Below are 12,751 nucleotides of genomic sequence, written 5' to 3'. Positions count from 1 at the left end.
CTGGAAGCAAGAGTTCTTCCAACTCATTATTAAAAAAAGAAAATCTCCTAGTTCTGTTCATTGTGAGGGCCTAGAAAAAAAAATGACACACCTGTAGCAATGAGCACAAGGAGCCAAAACTTGGTTTCTAAATACTACTCTCCACTGAAAAGGAAATAGGGCTCCTTGGAGAAATACCTGATTCCCAAGCTGCAAAATCCAATGTGAGCTTGAAAAACCTTTCTGTGGCCGAAAGCGAGGAAGTGCTCACCGAACTGATGGGAACACTTACAGAAGTGAATCTGAATGGGCTCGCACTGGCCGATTCTGGGCATCAAAATGAAAACACAAAGGGATCATAACACATTGAATGAAAATAGAATTCCATAAGTCCATACTGATATTTTAAAAAATAATGTAAGGAAGAGGGGGGAAAAGGCAAAACTCTTCTTTATGAAGAATGCCAACGAATAAAAGTGGAAGGAATGAAAAAGAAAGAAAATTACCATTTAACACGGTTATAACGGACTCGGGCAAGAATCCTCAAAGGAGAAAACATACCCTTTACGGGCCCCGGCAGACACAGCTGTAACCAAGTGATGAGATTTAGCAATGCCAACAACGGGACACCCTGAGATCACACGCCTCGTGTGACGGGCTGAAACGGACATAGCATCATGTAGATGGCGCTCACACAGTGGGGGAGCTGGACCCTTATCCTAAAGCACTGGGAGTGTTAGGTAAAGGAAGGAGGTGCCATCAGGTTTTCATTTTAGAAAGACTGCTGTTACATGAGGAATGGGCTAAAAGGGTGAGCACGGATGCACAGAGACCACACAGGATTCTCCTGGAACAGGGGAGAAGGAGAGGCAAGACCAAAGAGAAGTGAATGGGGATGGATTTCAGAAGCGTAACTGACAGGACCTGCTCTTTTTAGAAAAAAAATTTTTTTTCAGTATTTATTTATTTAAAGACAAAGCTCAAGCAAGGGAGGGGCAGAGAAAGAGGGAGACACAGAATCCGAAGCAGGCTCCAGGCTCTGAGCTGTCAGCAAGAGCCCGACGCAGGGCTCGAACCCACGACCTGCAAGATCATGACCTGAGCTGAAGTCACACTTAACCGACTGAGCCACCCAGGGGCCCAGACAGGACCTGCTCTTTAATGTCTTTCAATAAAGCTTTATAATTCTCTACATTAGAAAAACTAAAGCAGTTGAGGTCTATCCTGATGGGAATTATTCTTCAGACCTACATCGTTGGAAATGCCTCATGGCATACGTGTGGTTTCCTTTATTCACAGAACTGTGTGTTAGATCTGAGGGAAAGAACTCCAGGACCTCGATCATCTAAAATTATGAAACATCTAACAGCATGTTTAAAAAAGAATTTTTCTTTAAATTTTTGAGAGACACACAGTGTGAGCATAGGAGGGGCAGAAAGAGAGGGAGACACAGAATCCAAAGCAGGCTCCAGCTCCGAGCTGTCGGCACAGAGTCCCAACACAGGGCTCGAACTCACGAACCGTGAGATCATAACCTGAACAGAAGTCAGATGCTTAACTGAGTGAGCCACCCAGGTGCCCCCTAACAGTCACAATTTTAAAGCTCAGGTATTGGCATGTACCAACCATCTGTATAGCTCTGGGTTGTGACAGTTTAGGGGTGAATAGGATTGGAACTTCTTGGTGGTTAGAGGCTGTCTGAAATTGAGAACCAGGCAGATCCATCTACTCTGAACCTACATGTAGCCCTAAAGAAAGTGGATCCCAAAGATTACAGGAGGGGAAGTTTTGAATCATGTCCCATATTCAAATGTAGATCAAAGAAACCCAAGGTAACAACTGTGGACTGACTGACAGGGACAGCTGTGGACTAAACAAACGTTCTTTCTAAAAAGGCTATTTTGAAGAGTAGGATTCTGACTTTGGAGGGACTAAGGTGACTGGCAGCAGCAGGAATCACATATGAAATTCCTTAAGTAAAAATTGACTTGAAAATTTTTCTTTCATTTTTTTTTTTTTTTAAAAATTTTTCTTTCATTAAAAAATAAAACCCCAGCAGTTTAGCTGTGGTATTGAAGTCAGCACTGGAAGTCGGATGTCATCTACAAACAGCTGCTCCGGGAGGTCTGTGGTGGTAAGACCGGAGCAAACAGGCAGGGAACCAGAGACGGTGCGGCTCAGCGAGCGGAGGGAAGCCTGAGTGTGGTCAGTGCACGGACGGAGCCTGCAGACCAAGAGAGTGCCATGCACGAGGCTGGCAGTGAGAACACTACCGGGTGTGAAGCAGGCGGAGGTGGGTCCGGAGCCAGGTGGACGGACCCCCCCAGCGCAAGCTCCCCGAGCTCCAAACTCAACCACCTACCGTGACCACTCAACCCGCAGGCGCTGTAGCCATAACCCGCACGCCTTCCCGAAGCCCCCACGTCTGGGGGACGCTGCCACCCGGCTGCCCAGGAATCCCGGAAGTCACCCTGGGCTCCGCCCATCTCCTCATGCCCAACATCCAACCATGTCAGCAAGTCCCCTTACACCTGTCCCCAAAGACCCCACCCGGTAGCCACGACACCTCACTCAACGTGTGCTCTCAGCACCAACACACCGGCCCGGCCCGAGGTCCCGCCCTGCCTGGCCCTGAGCAGCCTCATCTTCGGCCCTTGTTCACTGACTGCGGCCCCAGGGCCTGTATTTGGTTCTCGGGGTTCTTTCCTGTCCTTGTCTCTGGGCTATGTAGCTTCACCTGTGGCCCCTCTGCCCCGAACTTCTGTCTGACCCCTTGGCTGGCATCAGAGGTCAACCCTCCCCGCGGCAGACGTTCAGAGTTTACACATCAACAATATCTCGACTCTGCCTCCAACTCCATGGCCTCTGCCACGGGCGTGCTGTCTTCCTTCACAGCTCGATGACAAGTGGCAGCCCCACATCCTTTTCCCCCAACCCCCACTGTCTGCCACAGAGCCTGTTTATAACGCAAACCTGACCATGTCAAACTCCTGATTAAAATCCGACATTGGCTCTCCCGGTCCCACTTAATCATCACTTCTCAGAAAATCCCAGAATGACAGCAGAGAAAGACAAAAGGAGATAAATTCATAACCTAAAATTCCTAAAAATGGAAGTGGAAGGGAACATCGGCAAACCAGAGATGTTGAGGAGTTTCTAAAAACCAGAAGGCAGGTAGGTGAGTCAGGATGGGGCACGTATGGCCGTAAATCAGAAACAGAGATGGCCAATAAAAAAATAAAAAATAAATTTAAAAAATGTCTAAAAAGGGGGGGGGCACCTGTGTGGCTCAGTCGGTTAAGTATCTGACTTCGGCTCAGGTCATGATCCCGTGGTTCATGGGTTTGAGCCCCGCGTCAGCCTCTGTGCTGACAGCTCAGAGCCTGGAGCCTGCTTCGGATTCTGTGTCTCCTCCTCTCTCTGCCCCTCCCCTGCTCACACTCTGTCTCTCTCTCAAAAATAAAAAACATTAAAAAAAAATTTTAAAAACAGAAAAAGAAACCGAGATGGCCAGGAGGAGAAGCTCCAGGCCAGCAGAGAGCAGGTGCCAGAAGGGGATTTAGAAGAAGAGCAGAAATCAAGGGGAGGGCTGCCTCACCTGACCTATACCGTCGTCTCCTGTCTCCCATGGTGCACTAACCCCTCACTCTCCACTCTCTCCCCAAAGTGCTTGAGACCTCGTGACGGAGGAGGGGGATGGGAGGAAGTTTCGATTATATACACCTTGTGAAGTGGTCTGAACCATGTGAATCCAAGAGTTTTTTTCAAAACCAACCCCAAAAGTTTTCACCTCAAAAGTAAAAATATAAATGCTAAATTTAAAAAATAGGGTAACTAGGGAGGAAAGTTCAAGGAATTCTTTAAGAACAGAAAGTTAAACTATTGGCAACTCACATCTTCGAGAACTTTTAGGAGTCAAATATCAGCCAAGGAGAGGAAGTCTCCATCCATTGGTTAAGAATCTCAGAAGGAGGGGCGCCTGGGTGGCTCAGTCGGTTAAGCATCTGACAGTTGATTTCAGCTCAGGCTGTGATCTCACAGTTTGTGGGATCGAGCCCCCATATCAGGTTCTGTGCTGACAATGCAGAGCCTGTTTGGGATTCTCTCTCTCCGCCCCCACCCCTTGCCCGTTCCCCACTCACACACTCTCTTTCTCCCTCTCTCAAAATAAATAATAAACTTAAAAAAAAAAGAATCCCAGAAAAACAGAGAAAAGGGAGATAAGAAAATGATCACGAAAATATTCTTTATCAAAATCTCAGAACTAAGGAGACAGACGTAAGTCTTCAGATTGGAAAGGTTCACCTAGAAGTTCCACCCCCGGTGAAGGAGGAAACCTGAAGGTCATTATTTAGACCCAGCCTCACGAAATTTCAGAACACTAAGCAAGGGCAAGTAATCCCCAGGGCTTCCGGGAGGAAATACAGGTTACAAATAAGAATCGCCACACACGAGACTTTGGGCGACACTGGGCGTGGAAGCAATACCTTTACACTTGTGAACTGCAGCCAGTCACACTACCAGTGACACATGAGAAATAAAAATACCATTGGCATAAGACCCCAGGACGTTGATCTCCCGTGTCCTGAAAAAGTTACCTACGGGTATGTATATAAACAGACACATATGGAATCCCAGAAAGAGGGAAGAAAACATGGAATGCAGGTTTGGCAGGACAACCCCAAGAGCGCATGCTCAGTGCGGCATGCTCAGAGGGCCCGTTATGTCAGCCAGCCATGGAGATGCTGCGGAGGTCGGGTCATCCTAAGGATCTGGGGAGCCGTGTTCTTCCTGAACTTTCTCTTCATTTCCCAATGAGTAACTCACCATCTACACGTGAAGCCAACTACAATGTGGTGTAGATATGAGCAGTGGAGAGCACCTAAAAACAGAATTCATCTGACCTGGTCACTCGCATCGCGACCTTGGGACGCAGAGTTTAGTGACGGGCGTGTGTGCCCTACTCCAAACGTACTGCTCTGCTCCGGGGTGGAATAAATCCACAAGGCAAACATCCGAAATGCCCTGTATCAGTTTCCCGTTTTCAGAAACCCCCTGCAGGGCTCAGGAAACGTGATTACAGTTCGAGAATAAAATGCAAACGGCATTAACCTCAATAATGTAAAAGCACTGCTATAATCCGAATGTGTCCAATATAGAATCTGTGTAGGAAAAGGGACAAGAAAGAGCGGCTGCCTGACAGGCAATTTGGGAAAAACCACAGAGCAGAGATGGGGACTGACTTTCCACAGTTGTAAAAACGCTTGGTTTCTTTGCAACAGCATAAATTACCTTTTGGAAGGAAAATCTCAGATTAGGGAGGCAATGTGCTGAGAGCTGGCGGGAGGCAGAAATACAATCCCCAGAAAAATATCCAAATGTAACAGGAAACGGGGAGGATCAGGGTGGGGAGGAGGGCGTGTGGTCCTCCCGTGACCTGGGAGATGGCAGCACAGACCCAGGTGTCACCCAGAGGGTAGCGACCTTTGGAAGACGTGCCAACAGAAGTGCTCTGGTGAGGGCCGAGGGAGGGGAAACTTTTGCACCCGGCTCCAGCTCAGCTCAAAACTCTCTTCCTCCCCCCCCGCCCCGCCTAAAACCCCAGCTTCAACCCTCTAGGAAAAGCACTCCCCCTCCTTTGGCCCAGGCGGAGTTCAAAGGCCACCCCGGAGCCTGTGAACTCTGTTCTCAACTTGAATTCTTTCAACGAAGGTCCATTTGCTACTAGCCATCCAGTTCTGGCTGCCCAAGGCAGGGTGTCATCAGCCGGTCAGCCTCAGCCATCAGGGGCACAACCTGCTAATGCAGATCAGAGAAGAACCATGCCCGCAGCCCAAGTCCTGAAGGGCCAGTAAGGAACTCGAGCGTTAGGAAGGGCCAGGCCTCGGTGCCGCCATCTGATGAGAAAGGAGGCGGGCAGGAGACCCTCTACGAGTTCCCGCCGTCAGTTCTGTGCCATTTCACGCACAACGGCCACCCCCCTCATTCGGCCATACCACCACCTAGCTACAGTCTTCTTTGTCCTGCACAGTAGCTAAAGAGTCCCAGTCACCATTTGCTGGGGTCCTCGTTCACCCCGTTAGAAGGGGCCACTTGCCCATTCTTGGGTGACCATGGAACCTCCCCTTCAGCCGCTCACGTGCCGGTTTAAGGACTCCCGGGAGGTCATGCCACGCCGCTGTGGCTGCCGTGTCACCAGGGCTAATCATGACGGTCCGAGCCTTGATTTCCTTGTCTGGGAAGCGAGGAAGGTAACAGAGTCTGCCCCACAAGAGTGTCTGTCATAAGGCTTAGACGAGATCAGGCACGCATGGTGCCCAGCGTGCAGGAAAGCCTTCTGAGTGGCTGCTGTCCACGCTATTAAAAATTCAGATGTCTGGAGTAGCTGAGGACACAAGTCCTCATATCTGCCCCTGCAGCGTACATACGCCCATGTAAAAATGTCGGTCGCCTCTGTCCCTTTGCACACACTCATTCCCCAGATGACCAAAGGAGCAAACCACCCATGCTCTTCGGAATTCCACGGCAACGCTGCTAAAGCACTAAGTCAGCGCCATGTCCCTGCCAGACATGCAGGCCGGGCTGCGGGATGCGGGGCGACCTCACTGGGGCTCCGGGCTGTGGCCGGGCCGACCCTCCTCCCCCAGTCCTTCTGATGTTCTTGCCCACAGCCCTGAGTCCTCACAGGCTGCCCCGTGGCTCCCAGATGCTCCTGGACAACTGTCCCAGCTGGCGGGACGCTGCCCCCGGGAGGGGACAGGGCCCTCGCCTCCAGACTGGACCGCCCGGCTTCTCACAGCGCTTGTGGGACCGGACCGGACCGGACGGGCCACTCGGGCCAGCAGGGAGCCCAGCCGCCCAGGGACGAGCCCCGGGCCAGGCTGGAGCCTCCCCCCGGCGCTTCCAGACATGGGCTCAGACTCGAGCAACTGTCACGCCTGTTGCTGGTTTAAGGTGGTGGTGCGGGGCCGAGGGGCGTGCACGTGCAGGGAGACCTATAACAGCAGAGGGGCACCCACGTCCCGGGTGACTTTTCTGCCAGTCCTGAGAGCCAGCTCCCTAGTGCAGGTAACAGGATGGCCCCCTGGCTGACCCGCAGGCCACGCCTGCACCTGCTGTCCCCGGGCTGGCCCTCCCCACGGCACCTGCCGGCTCTCTGAGGGCCTCTCTGTCCCTGTCAGGACTGTGACAGCCTTTCAGAAGACGGTGTCCCCCCTTTCTTTGACTAAAACTTCTTGGACCATCTTTTTCCTGACATCATGTCAGCAGAGGGCTCTGCCCCTTGCCTGCATCCGCCATCTCGGAGCGTCCCCCGCCGCCACCACCCACTGTCCCAGCTTCCCCCACCACACACCCTTCACCCTGTCACTCGCACGGCCACCCAAAATATGGGTGCCTACCCCATGCCGGGCAGCACGCTGAGGGCCAGGGCAGGAATTCAAGAATCAGCCCCTCCTGGGGGTCACAGAGCTCCTGCTCTGCGCAGAAAGGAACCATAACTCATGACGACATGAAGATGTACTTTAGGGAGAGTCAGTGTAGACAAGCGCAGGGACCAGGGGGTGAGGGGCAGCACAAAGCCCGGCTGGGGAAAGAGCCCAGCTGGTGGGGCGGAGGGAGGGAGGGAGGGAGGTGGGGAGGGGTGCGAGGCTGAGAGCAGAAGCCGGAGGGTGCCGGGTCCTGAGGCCCGGGGTAAGCAGGGAACCGATGCAATCTGATGTAAGGCTCAAACCCTCCTCTCTGGCGGCATCCTGGAGAACGGTTCCAGGGGAGCAGGAGCAGATGACACGGGGGCTCCACGGGGACCCCCAGGAGCCGGCCCGGAGCTACTGAGAGCACATGTGCAATGGGGCCCAGAAGTGACCTTCAGGTTCGATCAGAATGGGGGCACCGCGGGGGGCGACGCAGGGGAGAGCCACGCAGGCCTGCAAAGGTGTACCCCCTCACAGCTCTGGGGGCCGGAAGCTGGACATCGAGGGGGCAGGGCCAGGCTCCCCGCCCAAGGCCCTAGGGCACAATCCGCCCCAGGCTTCTCCCAGCCCCTCGTGGCTGCCCTCCCTCCTCCCCCGCATCCACCTCTGCCTCCATCTTCACGCGGCCTCCTCCCTCTTCTCTGCGTGTCTAGTTTAAAGGATGTAATGGCATCTAGGGACCAGATAGCTAATCCAGGATAAACTCTGCCTCCCAAGATCCGCGTGAGGGGACATTCGTTCCTTTCCCACACAAGGTGATAGTCACAGGTTCTGGAATTAGAACATGGACATCATGGGGCGCCTGGGTGGCTCAGTCGGTTAAGCGTCCGACTTCAGCTCAGGTCATGATCTCACGGCTCGTGGGTTCGAGCCCCGGACTCTGTGCTGACAGCTGGCTCGGAGCCTGGAGCCTGCTTCAGATTCTGTGTCTCCCTCTCTCTCTGACCCTCCCCTGCTCTCTCTCTCTCTCAGAAAATAAATAAAATATTTACAAAAAAAAAAAAAGAACACGTTTTGGGTGGGGGCCACCATGCAAGCCGCTACAATGGGAATGGTCTGGAAGAGAAAGGGCATGGATGCACAAGACAGAGGACTGTGTCCTTGGGAGGGCTGGAGGGATGCGACCCAGACCTGAAAATCTTCCCCCGCTTTACTTCAAAACAGCACTAAAGGTGAATTTTATCATCTGGGATTTGTAGCTCAACGTAAAAAAGAAAAGGGGCATCTGGGGGGCTCCATCGGTTAAGCATCCAACTCTTGATTTCAGCTCAGGTCACAATCTCACAGATAGTGAGTTCAAGCCCCGAGAAAGCACAGAGCCTGCTTGAGATTCTCCCTCTCTCTCTCCGCCGCTCTTCTGCTCACTTGCTCTCTCAAAATAAACTTCAAAAAAACAACAAGTTGTGTAAAAACACTCCAAGACCCTGCCAATCCCTACCCTACAGTTCAGTCAGCTAAGGGAGCCTCAGTGAGGACACATGTCACTCAAGGCAGTCTTGCTAAGATGTCAGCACCCAGAACTTTCAAGGCTACACATAGCAAAGGGAACAGGGAGGGTGACAGGGTCAGGGTCCAAGGACAAAACAGGCAGACACACCCTCTTCCATTCAGGTGACCAATCCAGCCAACAAAACACTCCCCAGAAAGCACCCTCCCTCAGCTGCACTGGGGAAACAGCTGGCCTTCGGCCGACTGGAGACTCAGCGCCACTGGAAACTGAGTCCAGGAGCAGGGCAGGGCAGGGCAAGCCCCCGGACAGAGGTGAGTCATACAGTCACCCCTGCCACACAGTTCAGCTGGGGGTGTGGCACAAAGGGGAACAGGGTTAGATTAGGGGGGAGGAAGTGCTCTTGCCAGACGAGGTGAGGGTGAAGTGGGGGTGGGGAGCAGCTGTGGGCAGACATGCCCCCTCCCCTAATGCCCCCACCTCCACCACCCATGCTCCCCACCTCCACCTATTTCCCCCATCCCTGCAGGCCCCNACCTCTAGCAGCAAGGGAGCCTCCACTCCCAGCTCTGCTGATGTGCTGCCTCCACCTCTGCACATGTGCAGGTGGACTCTGCCAGTGGGGACCTGAACCAGAGGAGGCGGGCTTCTCTTTGTGCACGCGCCGGGACAGTGCCTGGTGTGAGCAGACACTCCTCCTTTTCAGGTTCAGCCAAAGTTGTCATTTCTATGCCTAGCATCACCTTGGGGCTCCCCTTTCCCTCTGCACTGTGATCTCCCCAACTGTACTGAACAAATTGGCAACAGGGCAGCGGGTGGGGGCCACGGTCTCTGCGCCTGCATTGTGCTTCCAGCTGACCACAGAGCCTCACACTCAGAGCCTCGGGGCATGGATGCCATTGGCGCTCCCCTCCCCCATCCGTGAACTTGGGTGGAACTCCCTGGCCTTGTCAGATCCCCAGTTAAAGAGACTGATAACTGGAATCCCCCCGCCATACCCCACCCCAGAGATGTGGACTCAGAGTGCAAAGCAGGGCCTTGTAATCTGCATCTCAGCCTGGGCCACACCCCCCAGCAGCAGGAGGTGCTAACAGCTCCTCCAGGAAGAAGACCCGCTCTGGCACCAGCCCCCAGGAGGGCTCAGGAGCCCTGAGAACCTGCACCCTCTCCAACCCTCACGGATGGGGGTTGGTGCCTGGGGCAGGGAGTCGGGGCCACTGAATTCTCGTGGGCGGGCACACAGGAGCTCCGTGGCGCGTCTCCACTGACCGTTCTTCCGTCCTTTTCCTGTATCTCCCCCTACTTCCCTTGGCAAATGCAAAGGAGAAGCTAGGGGCTTGTGATTCACATTTCTTTCCCCTTAACACATCCACACCCATTTTTTTTCAAGACCCCACCCAACATCAGGACAAGAACTAACATATTTAAACGCTCATGGAACTTCCTGCTCCATGGCGCACAGGGGGGTCCTCCTTACCTCCCGGTGGGCTGGGGGCCCGTGACAGCCTGCTCCATGCAAACAGTCCAAAGGGCCATCAAGTAATCAACATGAAGACCAAGAGGCAGAAAGGCGACTCCTAAGAGACTATGATGCCACCCCAAGCCTGGAAAGCCCTGGGCTCTTTCATACCCGATGGGATGCATGAGGCCCCCTGGTCAGATGCCAAGGGCAGCAGTAAGTGGAAGGGCCCAGACATGCAGATCGGGCTCACAGCCCGGCCAAGCAGGAGGTTCCTGTTCCCAGGCACACACACCCAGGGACCCAGGACACAACCCCCCACAGGCAGGCTCAACGTGTCTCCCTGCTAAAGAGGCTTCTAGGAGCATTCTCCTGGTCAGTTCCTTCACACACATAGCCCTTACCACCACCGATCCGCTGCAGGCGGATCTGCTTCTGGAAACAGCACTCTGCCTTCTGCCCACATCCCAAACGCTGACACCACACACAACCCTGCAAGGCAGCCTGCGGGCACAGTGGGAATATGGTGGCAACTGAGTTCAAGTCCTGCCTCCGACCCTCATCCCAGATGCACATCATGAGCAAGACCGTCATCTCCCAGAGCCACCGTGCCCGCATCCACAAGACGCAGGTACCTACCCTCTGGAATCACTGAAGGAATGGAAAGACAAAAGTGTAATATCAACTGCCTCAACATGTTCCTTCCCTTCCCTCCTACTCCTGTGACTCAGTTTCCCTTCTCAGCTCCAAACCCAAAGAGAGCCCAAGCTCACCTAACTCAGAAATGCCAAAGGGGCCCAGGCATAGAAGACAGGAACTAATTTCAATAGAGCCCTAAGGCTCCCTGATACTCTTGCTCTCAGGTGCTCAACTTTTTTAGTTTTTATTGAAAAAAAATTTTTAACATCTATTTCTTTGAGAGAGACAGAAGAAGACAGAGCATGGGTGAGGGAGGGGCAGAGAGAGAGAGAGAGAGGAGGGACACAGAGTCTGAAGCAGGCTCCAGGCTCTGAGCTGTCAGCACAGAGCCCTAGGTGGGCTCAGACCTCGAGATCACCACCTGCGCCGAGGTCCCATGTTTAACCACTGAGCCACCCAGGTGCTCCTCAAACGCTCAACTTTGAACCTGCTCATCAGCTACAGCTGGGGCTGGCTCCATCCCCTGAATCCTACATTTTCTCACTGGGTGAGAGAGACCACCCATAAGTTCTCCAGGTTTCTGAAATCTAGGTGGCACTTCCCCCTCCTGCTGGGACAGGGCAGTGGAGGGTAAACACGATTACACAACGGGCTTGCAGCTCTAAGGCTGTTCGTGTTGGCCGCCGGGGCAGCGCTTTGACTTTTAAAGTTTAAGGAGGTGATCTGAGTCCCCATTTAGCATACGGACACAGATGCTCCTAACGTTCCCTAGACTTAATTGGGTCCTCCCCGAGCCGCATCCCCTTCTCCCGCCCTCATTTTATAGCAGGTGGTACATTCTGGAGTTGGGTCTTGAGTCCTGTGCATTCTGAGAAAGAGAAGCCTCAGTGTTCAGAGCTGCTCTGGAGCCTCCCCAGCCTCCTGGACCTCCAGCACTCACAGGGTCGCGTCTGCCCAAGGGTGAGGGGTGGGAGGAAACAGTTTGGGGGCCCCCCCCGCTCTGGGTCGGCAGCGGGGGACGGGCGAGAGGAAATATCTTCGCCACAGAGGAGATAGGATCACCAAACCTCCTGCGCCCGCGCTCCCACCCGCCCGCTGGGGTGGCGCGCTTTCCTCGGAGTTTCCGCCGCCGGCCGCACGCCCCAGAACTCCTGGGGCTGTCCCTACGGAGATCCCCCCTAAAAACAGGCGCGTATCCGGGGGAACAGAGGCCTCCGGAGTGCGGTCCCGGGCACCAAGAGGGTCTGGGCAGCCCGGGCGCACGTGTGTCGGGGATAGCCGGCGTCCTCCAGGCTGGGAACTCGAGGTCCGAGCGCCCGGCGCGACTCGGCCAGCATCCTGGGCCTGGAGCGGACGGTCCTTTGCGGGGCTTCGACGGGGCCCCGGGGTCGGGGACTCCGCGCGCCTCACCTGAGCGGGACGCGGATGGCCAGGTACCTGTCGACGGCCACGGCCAAGAGGCTGAAGATGGAGCTCTGCGTGAGCACGAGCACGAAGCAGGCGAGGAAGAGGCAGCTGTGGAAGCTGGTGCAGAAGCCCAGGCTGATGGTGATGGCAAAGGGGATGGCGAACAGTCCCACGGCCACGTCGGCCGCCGCCAGGGACACCAGGAAGTAGTTGGTGGGCGTCTGCAGCGCGCTCGACGTGCCCACCGCGGCGCACACCAGCACATTGCCCGCCACCGACAGCGCGGCGATGGCCAGCTCCAGCGCCACGTACAGCGCGTCCTGCGTCTCCAGCGGCATGGCCGGGCCG

At 54.4% G+C, this 12,751-nt stretch overlaps 1 protein-coding gene and 1 non-coding gene across 2 annotated transcripts in view; one reads left to right on the top strand and one right to left on the bottom strand.

Moving 5' to 3' along the window:
* The window catches only part of ADORA2B (adenosine A2b receptor), a 23,517-nt gene extending 10,772 nt beyond the window's left edge, over positions 1-12,745 (bottom strand). The window contains exon 1 of the mRNA XM_077746529.1: positions 12,407-12,745. Coding sequence (XP_077602655.1) covers positions 12,407-12,741 — 335 coding nt within the window. The 5' untranslated portion in view covers positions 12,742-12,745. The remainder of the gene's footprint in view (positions 1-12,406) is intronic.
* Positions 1,191-1,319, top strand: LOC144217354 (small nucleolar RNA SNORA18). Its single transcript, XR_013330885.1, has one exon. It is a non-coding gene; the product is annotated as a small nucleolar RNA SNORA18 (small nucleolar RNA).
* Positions 12,746-12,751: the final 6 nt, after the last annotated feature.

Source organism: Crocuta crocuta, unplaced genomic scaffold (genome assembly GCF_008692635.1).
Source record: "Crocuta crocuta isolate KB4526 unplaced genomic scaffold, BGI_CrCroc_1.0 scaffold139, whole genome shotgun sequence".
Classification (NCBI taxonomy): domain Eukaryota; kingdom Metazoa; phylum Chordata; class Mammalia; order Carnivora; family Hyaenidae; genus Crocuta; species Crocuta crocuta.
The sequence above is the reverse complement of the archived record's forward strand: the minus strand, read 5'-3'. Positions and strand labels throughout refer to the sequence as shown.